Genomic DNA, 24,595 nt, shown 5'->3' on the forward strand with positions numbered 1-24,595 from the left:
TGTAAACTTTTTACTACCCCTTTAAAGAGAAACAAATGAGACTCAAGGAGGTTATATGATTTAAGGAGTGAAGAAAGGATTTGAGCCTCTATAGCTCAGGCTCCAAAACCCCTGCTCTTTCAACTACTTCGGTGGATCTCAAACAATATTCTGCAAGTCCCAAGGTAAGAGTGCATTCTATGTGATTCCATTTACATAAAGTTCAGGATAAGGCAAAATAGATGCTATGGTGATAGAAATCAAAACAGTGCTTTTCTATAGGTGGTTGACATTGACCGGGAAGGGACTTGAGAGAGCTTTGTGCTCTATATTTTGCTCAGGGTGTAGGTTACATGAATGTACACAGTTTACAAAATCCACTGGGTTGTATATCTAGGAGCTGTGCATTTCATGCATGTACATTTCAACTCAATAAAACAAAAATCAGTTATCCAAATGACAGAACCTATCAAATGAATTCAAAATACAAAATCTTGATTTGAAGTTTATGTCCATCCCTCTATAAGTATTAAGGCTCTAGCTTATTTTGTGTCTGGAAGCACTTCACAGAAAGCCCTTGAATCCATCATCACAGGAGCACTCTATGACAAAGCCCAGGTTCAAAACACAAAAATTGAACACTGCAGTTATTTTGTCAACAGCACAAATTAAATATATTCAAAATACCTCAGGGAAGTAGGCCTAGTGAGGAAGATTGCCTGGCATGTTTCAAGATGTTGTCAGTAAATAGAAAGCCCTGCTTTTACTTGGCACAAGCTGTTTTTGTTTGGAGGGAATAAGGGGAGAAAAGCTGCTTTTTTTTACCAAAACTTGGTCCACAACCTTCCAATTACTTGGGCCTGAATTCCTACATTGTAAAAGTTGGTTGGAACTGAGTAGCAGCTACCAGATATTCCTTCTTTAACTAATTTGAAATTGCCAAGGTCCCCACCACTCCCTACTGCCCCAAGGCTACTTATCTTTACTGCCTAACCCACCTAAGTGATTTGTTTTTGAATTTCAGATTCAAACTGTGAATAAATTCAAAACAAACACTAGAAGTTTTTCAGACAAACTGAATAGCATTAATGATTTTTCTTGAATAAAACCAACTGAATATAGGCTATACTTACTCGCAGAGAAGGATTCCATTTTCTAACCCTGTCCGAAAATCTTTATCACCAAAACTTCTGCCAGTTACTTGCTGGAAAAGAAAACAAGAAAAACAGAGCATAAATTTTTCTTTTTTAATCAGGAAGCTCAGTGATTTTTTTCCAAGATATTTCAAGAGACTTGAAATAACTGGTGGCACTCCAAGAATGGGAAAAATCTGTTAGGTCTGAATTTCCTTTCCATGTGTAGCTTTGCTTAGATCAGCTAATCTTAAATTTAGACCATTTCTTTGAAGTTTTTTTTTTTTTCCTATCCAATACCTTAAAAAATATCTGTTCTTCCTGATAAGGATATTACTTTTGGGGTTTGGCCATGATAAGTCAAGGCCACAGCCTCTTTCATCCTGAGGGTCCAACCCACACTTTCAAAAAAGCCTGCAGAAAGCACCACCTAAGGGTAAAGTATCTATTTGTTAAAACATTAAGGGGGCAGAGGAGAGGAGGACACAAATCCCCTAACCTTGAGAGACTAACATCAAGACTGGAGGGAGAAAAGCCAATATCCATACTAACACGGTGTGAAAAAGGAAAATAAAAGCTGGCAAAGAATGAACTGTGCTGTGTCTGATAAAAACACAGTACTGATGGCCTTTCTTGATGCCTCTGGCTCTCAGCAGCCCTTTGGTCTGGGCACCAGGGCATTCATTTTTTCATTCAGTAGATATTTATTGAGCATCTACAATATGCCAGGAAAATATGCATGCTATAAATCCTAAAGCAACCTCTAAAATAGCAAAATTTTAAAATATAGCTAATAAGCCAAGAAAGGAGATTAAATGGAATTATAAAAAAGATACTCTAACCATAAAAAAGAAAAAAGTAAAAGGGAATACAGAATAGATGGAATAAACAGAAAGCAAATAGCAATATTATAGACTTAAACCTAACCATGTCCATCAGAGCATTAAACATAAATGGTGTAAACATCTCCAATTAAACTAAAGAGATCATCAGATTGGATTAAAAAACAAGACCCAACTATGTGATGCCTACAAGCCATGCACTTTAAATACAAAGATACGAATAGGTAAAAATAGAATAGAATAAGATATACCGTGCTAACACTAATCAAAAGAAAGCTAAAGTGGTTGTATTAACTTCTACAATAAAGAATAATACCAGGGACAGAGAAAGTCATCTTAAAACAAAGGGTTTAGGTCATCAGGTAAATAATTCTAACACTTTTACACCTAATTTGTTTTTTTAAAAAAAGCTTCAAGATACATAAGCCAAATCAGATAGATCTGCAAGAAGAAATAGACAAATTCACAACTAGAGTCAGAGATTTAATATCTCTCTTTGATAACTGATAGAATAAGCAGATAGAAAATCAATAAGGATAAAGAAGGCTTGAATAACACTATCAACCAAATTGACTTAATTGACATTTCTAGAATATTCCACCCTACAACAGCAGAATGAACATAATTCTTAAGTTCACAATGAACATTTATTGAAATAGACCAGTTTCTGGATCAGAAAACTAGTCCCCAAAAGCTTAAAAGAATTTAGTACATAAAAAGAAAGTTATCTAACCACAATGGAATTAAATTAGAGATTAACAACAGAAATGTCTGAAAAAAATCCCTAACCCCAAGTAATACAATTCTAAACAACCCATTGATCAAAGAAGAAATCAAAAGAAATTAGAATGTATTTCGTAGAGAAAGAATATGACAATATAAAAATGTATGGAAAGATGCTAAAACAGTATATGGGGGAAATATATGGCACAAAACACCTATATATCAGAAAAAAGATCTCATATCAATGATTTCTGCTCCCACCTTAAGAACGTTAAGCCCAAATTAATCAGAAAAAAGGAGAATTTATAGGAGTTGAAATCAATCAAGTAGAAAACCAAAGACTGACAGAGAAAAAAAAATCAACAAAATCAAAAGCTATTTAGGACCAGAAACTGCTGCAGTTCTCAGCCATGGTTAATAGTTGTTGTCAAGAGGATCCCAGGGCTCCTTGCTGGAGGGATGAGGAGCTGATGGGGACCCGGGGAGGGTTTCTTGGAGTCTCTGTGGAGCCCCTGGGACAGATCTCATAGTGAAGGCTGTAGGATCTTCCTTCCAGCCCCAGAAGCTCTGCTTGAGTCCACAGGCACCCACCTGACCTCTGGTTCCTGGGAAGAGTGGAGTTGTCAGCAAGAGACCCCGGACGCTGAGGCCCAGGGGGAAGATGCCAGCCAACTGGAATGCTCCTGGCTCTGACTACAGGGGGATGTGAAAACTCCTGTAAGCCGTGTGCCTGACAGGGTCTTGGTGCTCCAGCCTGGTGTCAGGCCTGAGCCTGTGAGATGAGAGAGCTGAGTTCAGGACATTGCACCACCAGAGACCTCATGGTCCCAAGTAATATCAATCAGTGAGAGCTCTCCCAGAAATCTCCATCTCAATGCTAAGACCCAGCTCCACCCAACAGCCAGGAAGCTCCAGTGCTGAACACCCTATGCCAAAAAACTAGCAAGAACACAACCCTACCCATTAGCAGAGAGGCTGCCTAAAATCATACTAAGTTCACAGACACCCCCAAACACACCACTAGACACACCCCACCTACCAGAACACAGGCACCAGTCCCCTCTACCAGGAAGCCCTCACAAGCCACTGAACTAACCTCACCCACTGGGGGTAGACATCAAAAACAATGGGAACCACAAACCTGCAGCCTGCAAAAAAGGAGACGTCAAACACCGTAAGTTAAACAAAATGAGAAGACAGAGAAATGCAGCAGATGAAGGAGCAAGGTAAAAACCCACCAGACCAAACAAATGAAAAGGAAATACTCAGTCTACCTGAAAAAGAATTCAGAGTAATTATATAAATACGATCCAAGTCTTGGAAATAGAATGGAGAAAATACAAGAAATGTTTAACAAGGACCTAGAAGAACTAAACAGCAAATAAACAATGATGAACAACACAATAAATGAAATTTAAAATTCTGTAGAAGGAATCAATAGCAGAATAACTGAGGCAGAAGAATGGATAAGTGACCTGGAAGATAAAATAGTGGAAATAACTACTGCAGAGGAGAATAAAGAAAAAAGAATGAAAAGAGCCGAGGACATTCTCAGAGAACTCTGGGACAACATTAAACGCACCAACATTCGAATTATAGGGGTCCCAGAAGAAGAAGAGAAAAAGAAAGGGTCTGAGAAAATATTTGAAGATATTATAGTTGAAAACTTCCCTAACATGGGAAAGGAAATAGTCAATCAAGTCCAGGAAGCACAGAGTCCCATACAGGATAAATCCAAGGACAAACATGCCAAGACACATATTAATCAAACTATCAAAAATTAAATACAAAGAAAAAACATTAAAAGCAGCAAGGGAAAAGCAACAAATAACATATAAGGGAATCCCCATAAGGTTAACAGCTGATCTTTCAGCAGAAACTCTGCAAACCAGAAGGGAGTGTCAGGACATATTTAAAGTGACAAAAGGGAAAAACCTACAACCAAGACTACTCTACCCAGCAAGTATCTCATTCAGATTCAACAGAGAAATTAAAACCTTTACAGACAAGCAAAAGCTAAGAGAATTCAGCACCACCAAACCAGCTTTACAACAAATGCTAAAGGAACTTCTCTAGGCAGGAAACACAAGAGAAGGAAAAGACCTACAATAACAAACCCAAAACAATTAAGAAAATGGTAATAGGAACATACATATCCATAACTACCTTAAATGTAAATGGATTAAATGCTCCAATCAAAAGACACAGACTGGCTGAATGGATACAAAAACAAGACCCATATATATGCTATCTACAAGAGACCCACTTAAGACCTAGGGACACCTACAGACTGAAAGTGAGGGGATGGAAAAAGATAATCCATGCAAATGGAAATCAAAAGAAAGCTGGAGTAGCAATTCTCATATCAGATAAAATAGACTTTAAAATAAAGAATGTTACAAGAGACAAAGAAGGACACTACATAATGATCAAGGGATCAAACCAAGAAGAAGATATAGCAATTGTGAATATTTATGCACCCAAAAGAGGAGCACCTCAACACATAAGGCAAATGCTAACAGCCATAAAAGGGGAAATCAACAGTAACACAGTCATAGTAGGGGACTTTAACACCCCACTTTCACCAATGGACATATCATCCAAAATGGAAATAAATAAGGAAGCATAAGCTTTAAATGACACATTAGACAGGATGGACTTAATTGATATTTATAGGACATTCCATCCAAAAACAACAGAATACACTTTCTTCTGAAGTGCTCATGGAACATTCTCCAGGATAGATCGTATCTCGGGTCACAAATCAAGCCTTGGTAAATTTAAGAAAATTGAAATCTTATCAAGTATCTTTTCCTACCACAACGCTATGAGACTAAATCTCAATTCCAGGAAAAAAATACTGTATAAAATACAAACACATGGAGGCTAAACAATACGTTACTGAATAACCGAGAGATCACTGAAGAAACAAAGAGGAAATAAAAAAATACCTAGAGACAAATGACAATGAAAACACGATGACCCAAAACCTATGGGATGCAGCAAAAGCAGTTCTAAAAGGGAAGTTTACAGCAATACAATCCTACCTCAAGAAACAAGAAAAATCTAGGGCTTCCCTGGTGGCGCAGTGGTTGAGAGTCCGCCTTCCGATGCAGGGGATGCGGGTTCATGCCCCGGTCCAGGAAGATCCCGCACGCCGCGGAGCGGCTAGGCCCGTGAGCCATGGCCGCTGAGCCTGTGCGTCAGGAGCCTGTGCTCCGCAATGGGAGAGGCCACAACAGTGAGAGGCCCGCGTACCGCAAAAAAAAAAAAGAAACAAGAAAAATCTCAAATAAACAACCGAAATATACACTTAAAGCAATTAGAGAAAGAAGAACAAAAAAACCCCAAAGTCAGCAGAAGAAAAGAAATCATAAAGATCAGATCAGAAATAAATGAAAAATAAATGAAGGAAACAATAGCAAAGATCAAGAAAACTAAAAGCTGGTTCTTTGAGAAGATAAACAATATTGATAAACCATTAGCGAGACTCCTCAAGAAAAAAAGGGAGAAGACACAAATCAACAGAATTAGAAATGAAAAAGAAGTAAAAACTGACAGTGAATAAATACAAAGGATCATGAGAGATTACTATGAGCAACTATATGCCAATAAAATGGACAACCTGGAAGAAATGGACAAATTCTTAGAAAAGTACAACCTTCCAAGACAGAACCATGAAGAAATAGAAAATATAAGCAGACCAATCACAAGCACTGAAATTGAAACTGTGATTAAAAATCTTCCAACAAACAAAAGCCCAGGAGTAGATGGCTTCACAGGTGAATTCTATCAAATATGTAGAGAAGAGCTAACGCCAACCTTCTCAAACTCTTCCAAAGTATAGCAGAGGGAGGAACACTCCTAAACTCATTCTATGAGGCCACCATATACCAAAAGCAGACAAAGATGTCACCAAAAAAGAAAACTACAGGCCAATATCAGTGATGAACAGAGATGCAAAATCCTCAACAAAATACTAGCAAACAGGGCTTCCCTGGTGGCGCAGTGGTTGAAAATCTGCCTGCCAATGCAGGGGACACGGGTTCGAGTCCTGGTCTGGAAAGATCCCATATGCCATGGAGCAACTAGGTCCGTGAGCCACAACTACTGAGTCTGCATGTCTGGAGCTTGTGCTCCACAACAAGAGAGGCTGCGACAGTGAGAGGCCCGCGAACCGCGATGAAGAGTGGCCCCCGATCGCCGCAACTAGAGAAATCCCTCGCACAGAAACGAAGACCCAACACAGCCAAAAATAAATATACAAATAAATAAATAAATAAAATACTAGCAAACAGGATCCAACAGCACATGAAAAGGATCATACACCATGATCAACTGGGGTTTATCCAGGCATGCAAGGATTCTTCAATATATGCAAATCAATCAATGTGATAAGCCATATTAACAAATTGAAGGAGAAAAACCATATGATCATCTCAATAGATGCAGAAAAAGCTTTTGACAAAATTCAACACCCATTTATGATAAAAACCCTCCAGAAAGTAGGCATAGAAGGAACTTACCTCAACATAATAAAGGCCATATATGACAAACCCACAGCCAACATCATTCTCAGTGGTGAAAAACTGAAACTATTTCCACTAAGATCAGGAACAAGACAAGGTTGTCCACTGTCACCGCTATTTTTCAACATAGTTTTGGAAGTTTTAGCCACGGCAATCAGAGAAGAAAAAAAAATAAAAGGAATACAAACCGGGAAAGAAGAAGTAAAACTGTCACTGTTTGCAGATGGCATGATACTATACATAGAGAATCCTAAAGATGCTACCAGAAAACTATTACAGCTAATCAATGAATTTGGTAAAGTAGCAGGATACAAAATTAATGCACAGAAATCTCTTACATTCCTATACACTAACGATAAAAAATCTGAAAGAGAAATTAAGGAAACACTCCCATTTACCACTGCAACAAAAAGAGTAAAATACCTAGGAATAAGCCTACCTAAGGAGACAAAAGACCTGTATGCAGAAAACTATAAGACACTGATGAAATAGAAATTAAAGATGATACAAACAGATGGAGAGGTATACCATGTTCTTGGATTGGAAGAATCAACATTGTGAAAATAACTATACTACCCAAAGCAATCTACAGATTCAATGTAATCCCTATCAAACTACCAGTGGCATTTTTCATAGAACTAGAACAGAAAATTTCACAATTGGTATGGAAACACAAAAGACCCCAAATAGCCAAAGCAATGTTGAGAAAGAAAAACGGAGCTGGAGGAATCAGGCTCCCTGACTTCAGACTATACTACAAAGCTACAGTAATCAAGACAGTATGGTAGTGGCACAAAAACAGAAACATAGATCAATGGAACAGGATAGAAAGCCCAGAGATAACCCATGCACATATGGTCACCTTATCTTTCATAAAGGAGGCAGTAATATACATTGGAGAAAAGACAGTCTCTTCAATAAGTGGTGCTGGGAAAATTGGACAGCTACATGTGAAAGTATAAAATTAGAACACTTCCTAACACCATACACAAAAATAAACTCCAAATGGATAAAAGACCTAAATGTAAGGCCAGACACTATAAAACTCTTGGAGGAAAACATAGGCAGAACACTCTATGACATAAATCACAGCAAGATACTTTTTGACCAACCTCCTAGAGAAGTGGAAATAAAAACAAAAATTAACAAATGGGACATAATGAAACTTCAAAGCTTTTGCACAGCAAAGGAAAACATAAACAAGATGAAAAGACAACCCTCAGAAAGGAGAAAATATTTGCAAACAAAGCAATTGACAAAGGATTAATCTCCAAGATATATAAGCAGCTCATGCAGCTCAATATCACAAAAACAAACAACCCAATCCCAAAATGGGCAGGAGATCTAAACAGACATTTCTCCAGAGAAGATACACAGATTGCTGGCAAATACATGAAAGGATGCTCAACATCACTAATCAGTAGGGAAATGCAAATCAAAAGTACAATGAGGTATCACCTCACACCAGTCAGAATGGCCATCATCAAAAAATCTACCAACAATAAATGTTGGAGAGGGTGTGGAGAAAGGGGAACCCTCTTGCACTGTTGGTGGGAATGTGAATTGGTACAGCCACTATGGAGAACAGTATGGAGGTTCCTTAAAAAACTAGAAATAGAAATACCATATGACCCAGCAATCCCACTACTGAGCATATACCCTGAGAAAACCATAATTCAAAAACGTCATGTACCACAATGTTCACTGCAGCACTATTTACAATAGCCAGGACATGGAAGCAACCTAAGTGTCAATCTACTGATAAACGGATAAAGAAGATGTGGCACATATATACATGGTATATTACTCAGCCATAAAAAGAAGCGAAATTGAGTTATTTGTAGTGAGGTGGATGGACCTAGAGTCTGTCAGACAGAGTGAAGTAAGTCAGAAAGAGAAAGACAAATACCATATGCTAACACGTATATATGGATCTAAAAAAAAAAATTGTTCTGAAGAACCTAGGGGCAGGACAGGAATAAAGATGCAGATGTAGAGAATTGACTTGAGGACACGGGGAGGGAGAAGGGTAAACTGAGACAAAATGAGAGAGTAGCATTGACATATATACACTACCAAATGTAAAATAGATAGCTAGTGGGAAGCAGCCACATAGCACAGGGAGATCAGCTCGGTGCTTTGTGACCACCTAGAGGGGTGGGATAGGGAGGGTGGGAGGGAGACGCAAGAGGGAGGGGATATGGGGAGATATATATATACATATAGCTGTTTCACTTTGTTATACAGCAGAAAGTAATACAACATTGTAAAGCATTTATACTCTAATAACGATGTTAAAAAACTCTTTATTTGAGATCAACAAAATTGATAAACCTTTAGCTAATAAATTTGATAACCTTTGGTTTTTAGCCAAAAAAGAAAGACACAAATTACCAATACAAGGAATGACATGCTATCATTACAGATTCTACATACATTAAAAGGATAACAAAGAAATATAAATAAATCTGTGACAATAAGTTCACCAACTTAGATGAATTGAATAAAATTTTTGACACAAGCGTCCATAGTTCACTCAACAAAGAAATAGATAACCTTCCCAAAAGAAAACGCCAGGCCCAGAAGGCTTACCTGGTGAATTACAGCAAATATTTAAGAAAGAAGTAATGCAAATCTACACAAACTCTTCCAGACAGTTGAAGAGGAAAGAATACTTCCCAGTTCATTTTATTAGGGCAGCATTACCGTGATTCTAAAATGAAAGACATTATAAAACAGATAACACACATATACACACAGACACAGACATACACACAGGGGAAATATGTCAACACCATGGTGGGAATCAGATGTGATCTTTATTTTCTTCTTTTAAAGTTTCCCTCTTTTCCTAAAACTTTCTCCAGTTAATACATATTACTTTAACCATCAGAAAAACCAAACAAGGTTTTTTCTTTTTCTTTTTTTTTTTTTTTAAGAGCAGCCCAAGGAAACTAAGCAGTCCCAACTCTTCCTTGTAAATCAGAGTTCAAGTTCTATTATAAGACATCCTCATTACCACTCCCACTAGAAAGGCAATTCACAAGCCAATACAATATACCACCTCCAAAAAATTCCTTTGTTAATATCCTCTCATTCTTATCTGAGGAAAGGTGAGAAAATAGATAAAACGTAGTTCCTTACAGTTTGCAAATATCTAGCTTTTTCCGCAAAATAAAATATTGAGAAAGGAATTAAAGAAAGTCTTCATAAAGCTGAAGTTTTCACCACAGACTTAGAACAGCATAGCATTTTCTTTCATGAATTTATTAGTCCTGATTTATATTCTCAAAACGTTACTAATATTCTCTATAAAACTAACCTCCATTCAGTGAGAAGTGATCAGAAAGCTTTTAAAACATTTTTTTCAGGTCTTTACATTTTTGTTAAAAGTATTATATTCTAGTGCAGATGGTGCTAACATTGAGAACCCAAGCTCGTTTAGCTACATTTATTACAGAATTTCTGGCTAAGTTAAGCCAGGTCCCTCTCCATTTACTGCGCGAAGATGATAAGTAGGGCTGAGAGAGAAACACAAATGAGACATGGCCACTGCATGCAGAAAACTCACAGATGGGAGGAAAGCAGATATCTAAGCTCCTACCATAAATAGAAGGTAACAGAACTATTAAGATTATAAGATAATATTGGTGGCCCATGAACCACCTAAAATTCCCATGTACTATTTAAAATTATCTTGCATGTGATGCATGGCCACTAAAAAATTTCAAGTAGATTCGATTTAATAGTCCAAAGTCAGCCTGCTAATCAAGATGTAGTCTGATTAAATTCAGTTTCCTAGATTCCTAATTGTGGGGGTGGGAGCAGGCACCATGCATTTGGAGGAAGGTGCTCATTTCCACCTCTGTTCCTCCTCATCTGCCTCCTTCCCCGCTCTTCTGTGTCCATCAGGTCCCAGCATAGCTTTCACACGGCTCTCCACTGATCCAAATGCCATCCGTTGTTCCAAGCCCAGGTTACTTAGTGTAGAGGCACCTGGCCCTTTGTTAGGAGGGTCAACAGCTGAATAGACTCCAGAAATTCAACAAGGACTGAGCCACTGAACAGTCTGGTCCTTAGACCAGCACCGGCAGCAGCCGCAGCAGCATCTTCACCTGGAATTAACGTTAGCTATACAGACTCAGTCCTCCCACCTTCTCCAAGATCTACTTAATCAGAATAAGCGTTTAAAAAAGAGCCCATGTGATTCATATGCAAAGTAAATTTTACAAAGCCCTGACCTCGCATACTAAACTAAGCCAGCAGTTCAGTCTCAGAAAGGTTGGACCCTCCGTTAGAATCAGGAATTTGGATGACTTGTCTCAATGACCCCTCTTAGCAACATCTTTATGATGTATTTACAGTGTCACACGTTGTATAGTTTAACTACAAAGATTCGTAACAGCATAGCCATTACTATAAAGACAAAAAAAACCCAGCGGCCAAGAATTAACCGCCATTACCAGCAGACCACGAGCAGGGGAAATGAAAAGTGACTGCCAAGCTCTTCACTAACCTTCCCACCTGGGCCCCAACTGATGGAGGACTCTCAGTAACCTTCCAGACAAGGCACTGACCAAGCCATCAGCTCGCGATCACTCTCCGAGGACACAGAATAGGATGGGAAGATTAATAGAGCCTTAAAGAGGATCTGGGATGGAGATCTGGGATGTGGGGTGGGTGGGGAGAGAGCCCAGGTTCAGAAGCATTCAGGGGCTAACAGGGGAAGAGCAGCATGAAGTGTCAAGAGCGCTTTATCATGCCCCCAAATCCTGCTCTGCATACCTTGCTGGTCCTCACCCATCCGACCAACTAGTCCTAGCAACTCTACCCTTGCAGTTGTTCAGCTTAGTTAGACTTGACCCCACTCTTTCATACCCAGTCACACCCACCAACAATTCCTGTTGATTCACCCTTCAGAATTTAGCCAGAATCCAACCACTTCTCGTGGCCTCCACTCTACCACCTTCCTCCGAGCCATCACCATCTTACACCTCAGATAAGAGTCTCCTAACTGGCTCACTGCTTCCACCCTTGCCTCCTTCCATCTATTCTCAACCCAGCAGCCAGGGTAATCCTGTCAAGTACTCCACTCAAACCCACCCCAATACTCCCCCATCTCACTCACAGTAAAAGCCAAAGTTTTTACAGTTCTCTAAAGGTATTCAACATAAAAACAAACAAGGAAAAAAACCCTACGAGGGGAGTATGGACAAAACTATTGGGCACCACCATGATTTTAAGGGTAGACATAACGAACTTGCATACATCTCCCCCATTCACGGTGATCCTCAGAAGTACTTATGGTGGCAATTATGTCACCAACTATGCCCTATATGCCTTTCAGAAGAGTCCAATGTCAGAGGTTTTTTTCCTACTTCATGGTTTAGGATTAATTCACTTTCATTACTAACCAAAATATTTGTTGGCAGAACATACTGTGTAAGATTAAAATAGTCTATAAATAGGTAATTTACCAAAACCTCGATGGTTTTAAAGGAAAAGCTTCCTTCTACCTTAGCAATCAAACCAAAAGCAGAAGCAAGAGGACATCACGATGTGTCATCACACTATTTTATGCAAGTAATTACTGAGTAATAAGCTCATCTGGACTCGATTTCCTTCCCATAGAACTAAAAGGTAATTATGTCTCTGAGTTTGTCCATGTCAATGGCACTGCTCTAGAACACTCAGATAACTGAAATATGGAGAACTTTTTAAAAAACAGTCTAATAAAGAAAACCACACAATTTTATGGTAACGTTTTTACAATGTGCTTATAATGTAACACACTGACACTGTATGTCTTAATGCCTCATTTTGTTAATTACTTTATTACCATCGTTACTAAGTAGGTGCCATGAACAAAGACTGCCAAGAATCAGTCTTTCAGCCTGATCATTACCATTTATACAAATTGCATTTCAGAAATATTTTCATTTATCTTCAGTTGTTTCTTGAAAACAATCTGGTGGACAAACAGCAGGCTACTAATAAACTGCAGGTCCGAAGGGATTTTAAATAAATGTTGGAGGAACTTCCCTGGTGGTCCAGTGGGTAGGACTCTGTGCTCCCAATAGAGGGGGCCTGGGTTCAATCCCTGGTTAGGAAATTAGATCACACATGCAGGCCGCAACTAGTAAGTCCGCATGCCACAACGAAAGATCCCACATGCCACAACGAAGATCCTGCATGCCACAACTAAGACCTGGAACAGCCAAAATAAAGAAATAAATAAGTAATTTTTTTTTAAGTTATAATTTTAAAAAATAAAAAAATAAATGTTGGAAATCCTATTATAATGATCTTAAGAAGCAATTCTATTGGCTGGCAAAATAATGGTCCCTGCATTCAAGAAATAGAAAAAATACAAAATTTACTATATTTTGACTTAATCTTTGAAAGACATGGACATTTTCCCTAAATTGTTGTACAAAAACAGGTACACTTTTCAGAAGGTTTGATTTCCTCCTACCAACAGTCAATGAAAATCACACCTCTTTAATTCACCAGAGAAAATTATTTGTAGTTCATTATGCTCACTTCTCTTCTGATAATATTTGACTTATTTAACAGAAAGAGTATTTCTTTTTAAATCTAAATTGTAAAATAAAGCAGAAGAGAATTGCTCTTATTTTTCACATTTATTGACAAATAAATCCACTGCTATTGCTGTCTCCTTAATAGGGCTGCTAGAAAAATCAAATCAAAATTCTGTGGAGAAGAACACAGCAAGGAGGCAGCTGTCTGCAAGCTAGGAAGGGTGCTCTCGCTAGAGACCAATCAGCTAGCATCTTCATCTTGGACTTCCTAGCATTCAGAACTTCCCCACTGGCCCAGAAAGCTGTGTTCTCAGTTTTCTGCCAGCTCATTAGCCACAGGATCCAATCCATCGTCAGCACAGGCTGTTACAACGCCAACCTGGGTCCAGAGATGGGCTTTGGACTGTGCAGGCATAAAGGATAATAGTTTAAAAAAACAAATACACCAGAGGGCAGACAGCAGAAGCAAGAAGAACTACAGTCCTGCAGCCTGTGGAGCAAACACCACATTCACAGAAAGACAGACAAGATGAAAAGGTAGAGGGCTAGGTACCAGATGAAGGAACAAGATAAAACCCCAGGAAAACAACTAAATGAAGTGGAGATAGGCAACCTTCAGAAAAAGAACTCAGAATAACGATAGTGAAGATGATCCAGAACCTCGGAAAAAGAATGGAGACAGAGATCGAGAAGATGCAAGAAATGTTTAACAAAGACCTAGAAGAATTAAAGAACAAACAGACAGAGATGAACAATACACTAACTAAAATGAAAACTACACTAGAAGGAATCAATAGCAGAATAACTGAGGCAGAAGAAGGGATAAGTGACCCGGAAGACAGAATGGTGGAATTCACTGCTGCGGAACAGAATAAAAAAAAAAGAATGAAAAGAAATGAAGACAGCCTAAGAGACCTCTGGGACAACATTAAACGCAACAACATTCGCATTACAGGGGTCCCAGAAGGAGAAGAGAGAGAGAAGGGACCCAAGAAAATCTTTGAAGAGATTACAGTCGAAAACTTCCCTAACATGGGAAAGGAAATAGCCACCCAAGTCCAGGAAGCACAGTGAGTCCCATACAGGATACACCCAAGGAGAAACACGCCGAGACACATAGTAATCAAACTGGCAAAAATTAAAGACAAAGAAAAATAATTGAAAGCAGCAAGGGAAAAATGACAAATAACATACAAGGGAACTCCCATAAAGTTAACAGCTGATTTCTCAGCAGAAACTCTACAAGCCAGAAGGGAGTGGCATGATATACTTAAAGTGATGAAAGGGAAGAACCTACAGCCAAGATTACTCTACCCAGCAAGGATCTCATTCAGATTCAATGGAGAAATCAAAAGCTTTATAGACAAGCAAAAGCTAAGAGAATTCAGCACCACCAAACCAGCTCTACAACAAATGCTAAAGGAACTTCTCTAAGTGGGAAACACAAGAGAAGAAAAGGACCTACAAAAATAAACCCAAAACACTTAAGAAAGTGGTCATAGGAACATACATATCAATAATTATCTTAAACGTGAATGGATTAAATGCTCCAACCAAAACCCACAGGCTTGCTGAATGGATACAGAAACAAGACCCATATATATGCTGTCTACAAGAGACCCACTTCAGACCTAGGGACACATACAGACTGAAAGTGAGAGGATGGAAAAAGATATTCCATGCAAATGGAAATCAAAAGAAAGCTGGAGTAGCAATACTCATATGAGATAAAATAGACTTTAAAATAAAGAATGTTACAAGAGGCAAGGAAGGACACTACATCATGATCAAGGATCAATCCAAGAAGAAGATATAACAATTGTAAATATATATGCACCCAACATAGGAGCACCTCAATACATAAGGCAACTGCTAACAGCTCTAAAAGAGGAAATCGACACTAACACAATAATAGTGGGGGACTTTAACACCTCACTTACACCAATGGACAGATCAGCCAAAGTGAAAATAAATAAGGAAACAGAAGCTTTAAATGACACAATAGACCAGATAGATTTAATTGATATTTATAGGAAATTCCATCCAAAAGCAGCCGACTGTACTTTCTTCTCAAGTGCACACGGAACATTCTCCGGGATAGATCACATCTTGAGTCACAAATCAAGCCTCAGTAACTTTTTAAAACATTCTATGGAAACCCTTTGCAAACCATCTCAAGTCATATTCATCTAAGTCAGAATTAGCAATCAACCAATAATCATCTACCAAATACCTACTTCTGTCCAGGCAGTATAAGAGGTGTGAGTGAGATCAAAATAACAAGATCTGGACCCTACTCAGTAAGAACCCACGAGCCAGGGGGAAAGATAAAACATTACAAAACAGTAGTTGGTGTTGGAAGAGAATTATGGGCAAGAGCACAGAGCAAGCAATCAACACAAACTGCACAACTAAAGAGATAGCTGAATAGTGCACATTCATAGAGCAATTTCCTTATGCTTTCTCTGTTCTAAATGTTTGCCACATTTGAATTTATTTAATCCTCATAACAGCCCTATGAGGTGGGTCTGATTATTATTATTTCCATTTTAAAGTCAAAGAAACCTAGACGCAGAGAGGTTAAGTCCTTGCTCAAGGACACAAAACTAGTAAATAGCGGAGCCAAGATTTAACCTCAGGTAGTAAGACTGCAGAGTTCACACTCCTACAGACACATGATTCTGTGCAGCATCTGAGCAAAGAAATGAACTCTCTCTGCCTGAGATAGTCAAGGAAAGCCTTTGAGGGGCTGACATTTGAGTTGGTCCTGAAGGAAAAGAAAGGATTCCTCAAAGGAAGGAGATGAAGTAGTGCAACCCAGGCAAACACAAAGACATAGACAAAGGTTTATTCGAGCAAAGAGGAAAAGTCCTAAGGGTGAGAACAGGGGGAGGCAGATGGGGAGGGGAGAGTGGTAGGAGAGAAGGTGCCACCGTAGGCATAGCCCACATGATAAAGGACCTGTATGTCAGAACTATGGGTTGTACTTGAACCTGAAACAACAGAGATATCCCAGAAGATGGGGCAAGGGAAAGGTTCTTTGGCAATCGTTCTCCCCATTTCCCACTAATTCCCCATTTCTAAAGAGATAGTCCAAGCATGACTTCCTGTGGACTCTGCCACCAACATTTTATAGCCAATGACCTTGCTTTTGGAATCACAGTGAGATCAAGACCATCTGGCCAGACCTTCCTTTGGAACCACTGCCCCTAGCCCCACCCACATCCCTTTATAGGCCATATCTACACATATCTTTTCATCTTTTCCTGTCAGCTCTAAAGAAAGAAATGCACTTTCTCTTTCCTCTGTCAAAGCTCGGAATCCCATCCCTTCCCATCCCCAGGTACTACCTTTATCTCAACTTTACCCCTAGGTCCATAGCATCCTTCATCTCTCTGCTGATAGCATAATGATTTCCCTCCTTTCCTAAAAACCCTAATTCATTGAATCCAGCTCCTTCAACCACAATCCTGTTCTTCTCCTTCCTTTCACAGTCCAATCCCCATATACGAGTATCGGGTACCCATTACTCTTATCATCATAGCTCAGCCACCTGTCCTCTTTTAATTCGCTGAAAATTCTTAAAGGGTTAAAAGTTGAGACCTGCAAATTCGACTCTGAGCCCCACCAGCACAAGCTAAATCATAAGCAGATTAATGAACTTCTACCAACCTTCAGCTTCCCTACTGACAAAGTGATAAACTGTACCTACTCTAAATGCATCAATAGTAAATGAATTGCATAAGAGTAAATTAATTAGTGTATGTCAAACCCTTCCCATAGTGCCTAATCCATAGTAAGAGCTCAATAAACTTCATTGTCAATATTGGCAACAATATTAGAATTGCCACAGATCTCATTCTTAATTTCTCTCTTTCCAATACTCTTTGCAGATCTTTCCTCCCTGATCTTAAACGATGCCATGCTTTACTGATTCTCCTCTTAAATTCTAATTTTGCCATACTCTCTGAACCAACAGACATCGTCTCATCTAATCTGAATCAAGGTCTCAGCAGCACGATAGTCAACCACTCCTTCCTTTTTAGATCGCTTGCGCCTCCTCGGCCTCCCCACTACCAGACACTCCTGATTTTCCTTCTACCTCATTCAATAAATACTCCTTTCTCTGTTGCCTTAGGTAATTCTACCTCATTCATTTCCTAGGTATAAAACATGGTTCTTTTTCTCCTTTCTTACTTTTCCTTTGTTCTCTGTATAGCCACACACTCCTGTTTCCTGGGTAGTTCCAGGTCCTTAAGTACCTCACACTGAGAACTCATTTAGTTTTATGAGTTTAAATATCTTGCCTTTAAACATCTTGCATAGGATAACTCACACATTTTTATATGTGGCATTGACCCTTCTCCCCTGAAGTCCGGAATCAAATATCCAACTTCTTACTCAACATCTCAACTTGGGTACCTAATAAATATTTCTCACTTAACAAGATCAAAACAAAATTTGTGATGTCTGCCCTCCGATCCAACCTGTTCCACCTCTGGTTTCCTCCATATCAATGAATGGCACCGCCATCTCCCATCACCAAGAACATACAGACACATTCAAACCATCAAAAAGAGCAACGTTCCTCTCTCCAAAGTACTTTAGATCTGTCCTTTACCCTCTGTCTCTACACTACACGCTAGTCCAAGCCTCCATCGCCTCTCAGCAAAAAAACTACACCAGCCACCTTCGTGGTCACCCTGCTTCCTCTCTGGCCCTCTACAAGCATCTCCCACACAGGACCCAGACATCTTTTTATAGATCAATCCCATGTCCCTTCTCACTACACCAGAATAAGTCCAAGTTTTATACACAACCTCTTCATTTGACAGATGAGAAAAAATAATGTCCTGCGAATTAAGTGACTTGATCAAGGTCATAAGCTAGCTATCAGCAAGGATGAGACCAGAACCAGACCTCCCTTCACCCAGGCCAGGGCTTCATTGCCCCACCCACTGCCCTCTGAAGGCACATATGCTAATGACAATTACGTTAATACACTCTCTTTAATAGCAATAGCTCCTTACCTCTATTCAGTTTGGGTTGGCAAAGAAACAGCACAGAAGTCCAGGCCTGAGGTTATTTAATCAACATTATCAGACCATGATCCTCTCCAGCACTAGCTCTGAGTGTTTAATGTTCAGGATAATAAAATGCAATCTGCAGAATCCATTTATATTTTCATCATGTCATCAGAAACCCAGAAGGCACTGTTTATAGCCACAGACTGACAGACTCTGCTAAAAAAAATCTAATTAAGAATACAAGAAATGCTCCAAAGCATGCTGGGAGCATGAAATCCTCTGATCTAGCCATTGTGTGCTCTAGACACAGGAAATGGGTCAGTCCAGGAACATGTGAGTGGGTTTAGCAGTAAGTGTGTTTGCACAATTAGGCTGTTCTTACCTTCTAAAGAGACAGAACAGATGCTGCAGAGAAAGACAAACAACTCATGAGCTTTAACCCAACATAAAGTATTAGCAATTGATTTGAGAGCAAAGAAGAAGAACGAGTCCTGAAAGAAAATGGGCTAGTAAACTGCTTCTGGGCTACGTGTGCTGTCTCTACTACAAGAAGCAGAGCTAGGCTTCCGCCACAGTGTGATTTTTACCTGGGTATCATGTTGCTCCTTAAATAAATACTTCAATTCACGGCTAAATTTGACAAATCAGTGTATGGACCTGTCATCTAGTCCTCAGCACAGGGATTTATAAAACCTCTGAATTAGGCAAATCGGGGTCCAAATTTCAGGTGTGACACTTCGGAGCTACGTGACACTGGACAAATGGCTTCGTTTCTCTGAGCCTGCTCCATCATCTTTAAAAGACAGTTGTAGGAACCTGTTTTACAAGGTTGTTAGAGGTTGGAAATCATGAGTAGAAACCGTCTAATAGGACACGTACTACTGATTGGAAGCGCTATTACTTTCTTTCCTCGAGCTTCATATCTAAGGAGAAGAAAAAAATCCATGCTGGAGTGCCTGGATCAGGCGGCTGCAATTTCTGTTCAGAAATACCGCTCAAGAGAAAGTGAGTATGGCTGAGGCAGGTCTGCTGCTTCCCAGATGGCTCTGGGCTTGTGAGTGCTGGGTACAAAATCACACGACGTGACAGGCTCCTATACACATGGTCCGGATTTAGTGAGGCCATGAGGAGACAATTGGGCAGATCCAGAAACATGACACAGTTTATAAGAAAACTGACCTTCAAAAAGCCAATGTCGTGAAGAAAAGGGGAGGGTTGTTACCTTAAATAAGAGACTTAAAGGGACATGACAACCAATTCATTGCATGCATCTTAGTGAAATACTAGTTTAAAAGCAGATTTACAGGTGATATTTGGGGCACGATTGAGGAAATCTGAACATATACTGGTGATTTGATAATATCAGGGCATTAGTTCACTTTATTAAGAGTGACAGTGGCACGGTGGTTATGTACAAGAATGTCCTCATAGTTTGGTATTTAGAGGGAAAGTATTTAGAGGGAAAGGGGTCTGATGTCTGTAATTTATTTTGAAAAGGTTTAAAAGATATTAGGAGTATGTGTGCATGTGTTTGTGTTAGAAGTAAATATAGAAAATGTTAACAATTATTGACACTAGGTGGTGGGTATATGGCCTCTTTGAACCAACCTACCTTCCTTCCTGCCTCTCTCTCTGTCTCTCTCTCTCTGTCTCTCTCTCTCTCTGTCTCTGTCTCTCTCTCTCTCTCTCATGTTTCAAAATATTCATAATAAAATGTTGTCTGAAGCTACAGCTGAAAGTCATTCAGCAGTCCAGGGAAAGAAATCAAGTCAAAAACCTGTCTGGTGCCACCTCATTTGTTACTAGGAGTGCTTTTTCATATTTGTTTTCAATGGTTCACTATCAGTCATTTCGTTTATATTCAACCCACTCTCTCTTCTGCTCACTACACAGAAATGGTTCTTGCCAGTCATCAAATCAACATGACGTTAGTACTGAGGATGGGAAGGAAAGAGGGGTCAAGCCCTTTGGCTTCCTGATTTGGGGCAAAGAATGGGAACTAGAGGCTCTGCCAAGTACACACAGTCCTGTGACAGTTGTAGAACTGTCTGAAGGACTGATCAATTTCACCATTTGATATTCTAATAACCTAATAATTTTTAGCTAACAATCCAAAGTAACCACAAAACTGTTGTGTTTCACCAGTACTTGCTATTTTAAAACACATCAAAGTCAAGTTAGAAAACTACTAGAATTCACCCAAACAAGTTATTAGATTACCAAAGGAAAAAACATGGTGAAATGCTCATTATACAGACAGGATGATCACTTTTAAACAGCCTGTCCTTTTAAAAGTCGTAGGTATGACTTGGGCAACACAACTAGGAAGAAAAGCCAGGAAGTGATCAACATAAAATGAGACAGTGACTTTTAGAAGGAGGGAAGGAATTAGCAATGGGAGGGAGCCCAGGACGGGCTTCCAGGGTGATAAAATTCTACTTCTTGATTTGAATCTACTTCTTGAGACAGTGATTCCGAGACTGTCCACCTTAAATAATTAACTAAGCTGTGAATTTATGTGGTTTTCTGTAATTGTGTTATACTTTACAATTAAAAAGATTTTAGAGGGAGGACTGGAGAAATAGAGGTTGACTTCCATAGTGGTTTAACCTCTTTTTTTTTTTTTTCTTTTGATAGTAACAAAAGCCATTTTCCATTTGGTTTAACTCAGAAAAGTCTTTGTAGTGAGAAAATACTACTTGTAAAAGGTTTTTCAGTCAAATGTAATAGAAATACACCTCCAACTAATAATATTCCTCAGGTCTATTAAAATGGTGGCTGGCAATATGGAAAAACAGTATGGAGGTTCCTTAAAAAAAACTAAAAATAGAGTTACCATATGATCCAGCAATCCTACTCCTGGGCATTTATCCAGAAAAGACAAAAACTCTAATTTGAAAAGATACATCATGCACCCCAATGTTCACAGAAGCACTATTTACAGTAGCCAAGACATGGAAGCAACCCAAGTGTCCATCAACAGATGAATAGATAAAGAAGATGTGATACACACACACACACACAATGGAATATCAGCCATAAAAAGAATGAAATATTGCCATTTGTGGCAACATGGATAGACCTAGAGATTATCATACTGAGTGAAGTAAGCCAGATAGACAAAGACAAATATTATATGATAACATTTATATGTGGAAGCTAAAAAATAATACAAATGGACTTATTTACAAAACAGAAACAGACTCACAGACATAGAAAACAAACTTATGTTTACCAAAGGGGAAAGGTGGGGGAGGAATAAATTAGGAGTATGGGATAACAGATACACACCACTATATATAAAATAGATAAACAACAAGGATTTACTGAATAGCACAGGGAACTATATTCAACATCTTGTAATAACCTATAATGGAAAAGAGTCAGAAAAAATATATATATATATATATGTAAAACTGAATCACTTTGCTGTACACCGGAAACTAACACAGTAATGCAAATCAACTATACTTCAATTTTAAAAATGGTGACTGGGATACACACATGCTTACTGCATGATATATATATATTTTTTTTTAATTTATTTTAATTAATTAATTTATTTTTGGTTGCATTGGGTCTTCGTTGTGTGCGGGCTTCTCTAGTTGTGGGGAGCGGGGGTTACTCTTCGTTGCGGTGCGTGGGCTTCTCATTGCGGTGGCTTTTCTTGTTGCGGAGCACAGGCTCTAGGTGCGTGGGCTTCAGTAGTTGTGGCACCCAGGCTCAGTAGTTGCAGCTTGTGGGCTCTAGAGCACAGGCCCAGTAGTTGTGGTGCACGGGCTTGCTGTTCCGCAGCATGTGGGATCTTCCCGGACCAGGGCTCGAACCTGTGTCCCCTGCACTGGCAGGCAGATTCTTAACCACTGCGCCACCAGGGAAGCCCTGCATAATATATATATATATATATTTTTTAACATCTTTATTGGAGTATAATTGTTTTACAATGGTGTGTTAGTTTCTGCTTTATAACAAAGTGAATCAGCTATACATATACATATATCCCCATTCTCTTCCCTCTTGTGTCTCCCTCCCTCCCACCCTCCCTATCCCATTCTTCTAGGCATAATATATTTTAAAACAAACATCTGACTATCAAAGGAGCCAATGTACTGCTAGGCTTTGGAAAATAAAGGACACATCATCTTCTGAGATTTTACCATTTGAATGGCTCTAGACAGACACTTGGGGTCAGGAATGGCCACAGTGCCCCTTCCCCCCATCTTCTATCAATGGTTTGAATCACATGGTTATCTAAAGACACCTAGTCAGGATTGGTAGGAAGCTGAAAGTCCAGACAACTGGGTTCAAGCCACAGTTCTCTAATAACCAAGGGTTTCCAGCAAATCACTCCACTCCTCTAAGATAACTTTGCACAAATCTACAGATTCTCTGAACCCTGTTCCACCCTAGGCTCTCACCTTCAAGTTTTGATGATAATAGTAACAGCATCTTTTATGGAACCTTAATTGACTCACTTACTCTTCGGTTCCCTGGAGCAGTTGTCAGAGCTACCGCAGCTGGTTGCACAGGTTGTGCCCTCAACAGTGGTGCCCAGCTGAGGAGACAAGTTGGGGCTAAAAGCCAGCCTGAGCTCTCTTTGTCAAACTACACAAATTCTTCTGGCAAAAGAGTCCTGTTTTCCTAATTCACATAAAGCCACTGTCTGTACTCAAGCCCAAAGAGTCTACCCTACGATGTCTTTTTGAGTTTATACAAAGGTGCTCAATGGGCTCTCAGGGGCCCTGATAGAAGTGTGCTTATTATCTCTGTTTTCCAGATGAAGAAACGAAAGTATAGACCATGAAGTAATTGGTCCAATTTCACACAGTAAGTGGCAGAGCCAGGACTCTAAGCTGGGCAGTCTGGTTCCCGACCCACATTCCCAACCAGAAGGCTATGCTGCCCAAATACGCCTGTGTCAGTTGAGTTGTAAATAAAGATCTGACTTCCCACTGCCTTATGCAATCTTCTCTCTTCAATGTGCCTCTTCCTCAAAACGTGGAAAAAGAATGTAAGCCCCCAAAGAAATGTCAAAATGTCTGCCCATATACTGTCAATTCACTCAACACTGTGGAGGTGAAATCATAACAATCTCTGTGATGTCACTGGATTTTAGCCTCTGTATTTAAAAAATCATTACACATATCCAAAGAATACAACTTGAAAGAATCTTATACACAACTTGATCCCCTATGGAATGAAAAATAAATATCCACTAATGGGGACTGAAGGGGACTAGAAGGAAAGAAGACAAGATGCCTCATTTGAGACCATTAGGCATTTCAGAACAAAATATTTCCCTACTTATCTCCCTCTGGTTCTTTAGACTCACAAATAATGTATGATGGCAGGAAATCTGTTCTCTTGGCTGTTCTGTGATGAAGACAGCAGGTGGTAAACCCAGCCCCCTAAAGTGCTGTTCATAACTGGGCCTCACTGACACCGCAATGTGGCGGCTGCCCCCACTCAGGAAGCAGCGCCATCTTGGTTTCTACTGGAGTGAACATTACTCAGACGCTGTGTTTATTTCTCCTGACACAATGTTTCCTCCATAAACATGGTCCACATCAATAAGGAAGGAGTCCTGTTTTCAGAGTGCTACAAAAAACCATAAGGAAACAGTGTAATGCTGTACTACCATGGGTAAATTAAAGAAAAGACAAGAAGGCTATTTGTTATAAACCTAGTAGGTGAGATCCATGTTAATCAAAAACAAAACAAAACCAACAACAGGACCTTCTGCCCACGCATCATCTTGAAAAACCTCATTAACAAAAAGTCTAGAGAGAGGAAGAAGGAAAAAAGGTATAAAAAGTTAAC

General features: G+C 39.3%; 1 protein-coding gene across 1 annotated transcript in view; it reads right to left on the minus strand.

The window, feature by feature from the left end:
• LIMCH1 (LIM and calponin homology domains 1) overlaps positions 1-24,595 on the minus strand; it is a 339,182-nt gene that overhangs the window by 198,403 nt on the left and 116,184 nt on the right. Inside the window, exon 2 of the mRNA XM_027103079.1 lies at positions 1,113-1,183. Coding sequence (XP_026958880.1) covers positions 1,113-1,183 — 71 coding nt within the window. The remainder of the gene's footprint in view (positions 1-1,112; positions 1,184-24,595) is intronic.

Source organism: Aethalodelphis obliquidens, unplaced genomic scaffold (genome assembly GCF_003676395.1).
Source record: "Aethalodelphis obliquidens isolate GAN/ISIS:26980383/991018 unplaced genomic scaffold, ASM367639v1 scaffold6, whole genome shotgun sequence".
Taxonomy (NCBI): domain Eukaryota; kingdom Metazoa; phylum Chordata; class Mammalia; order Artiodactyla; family Delphinidae; genus Aethalodelphis; species Aethalodelphis obliquidens.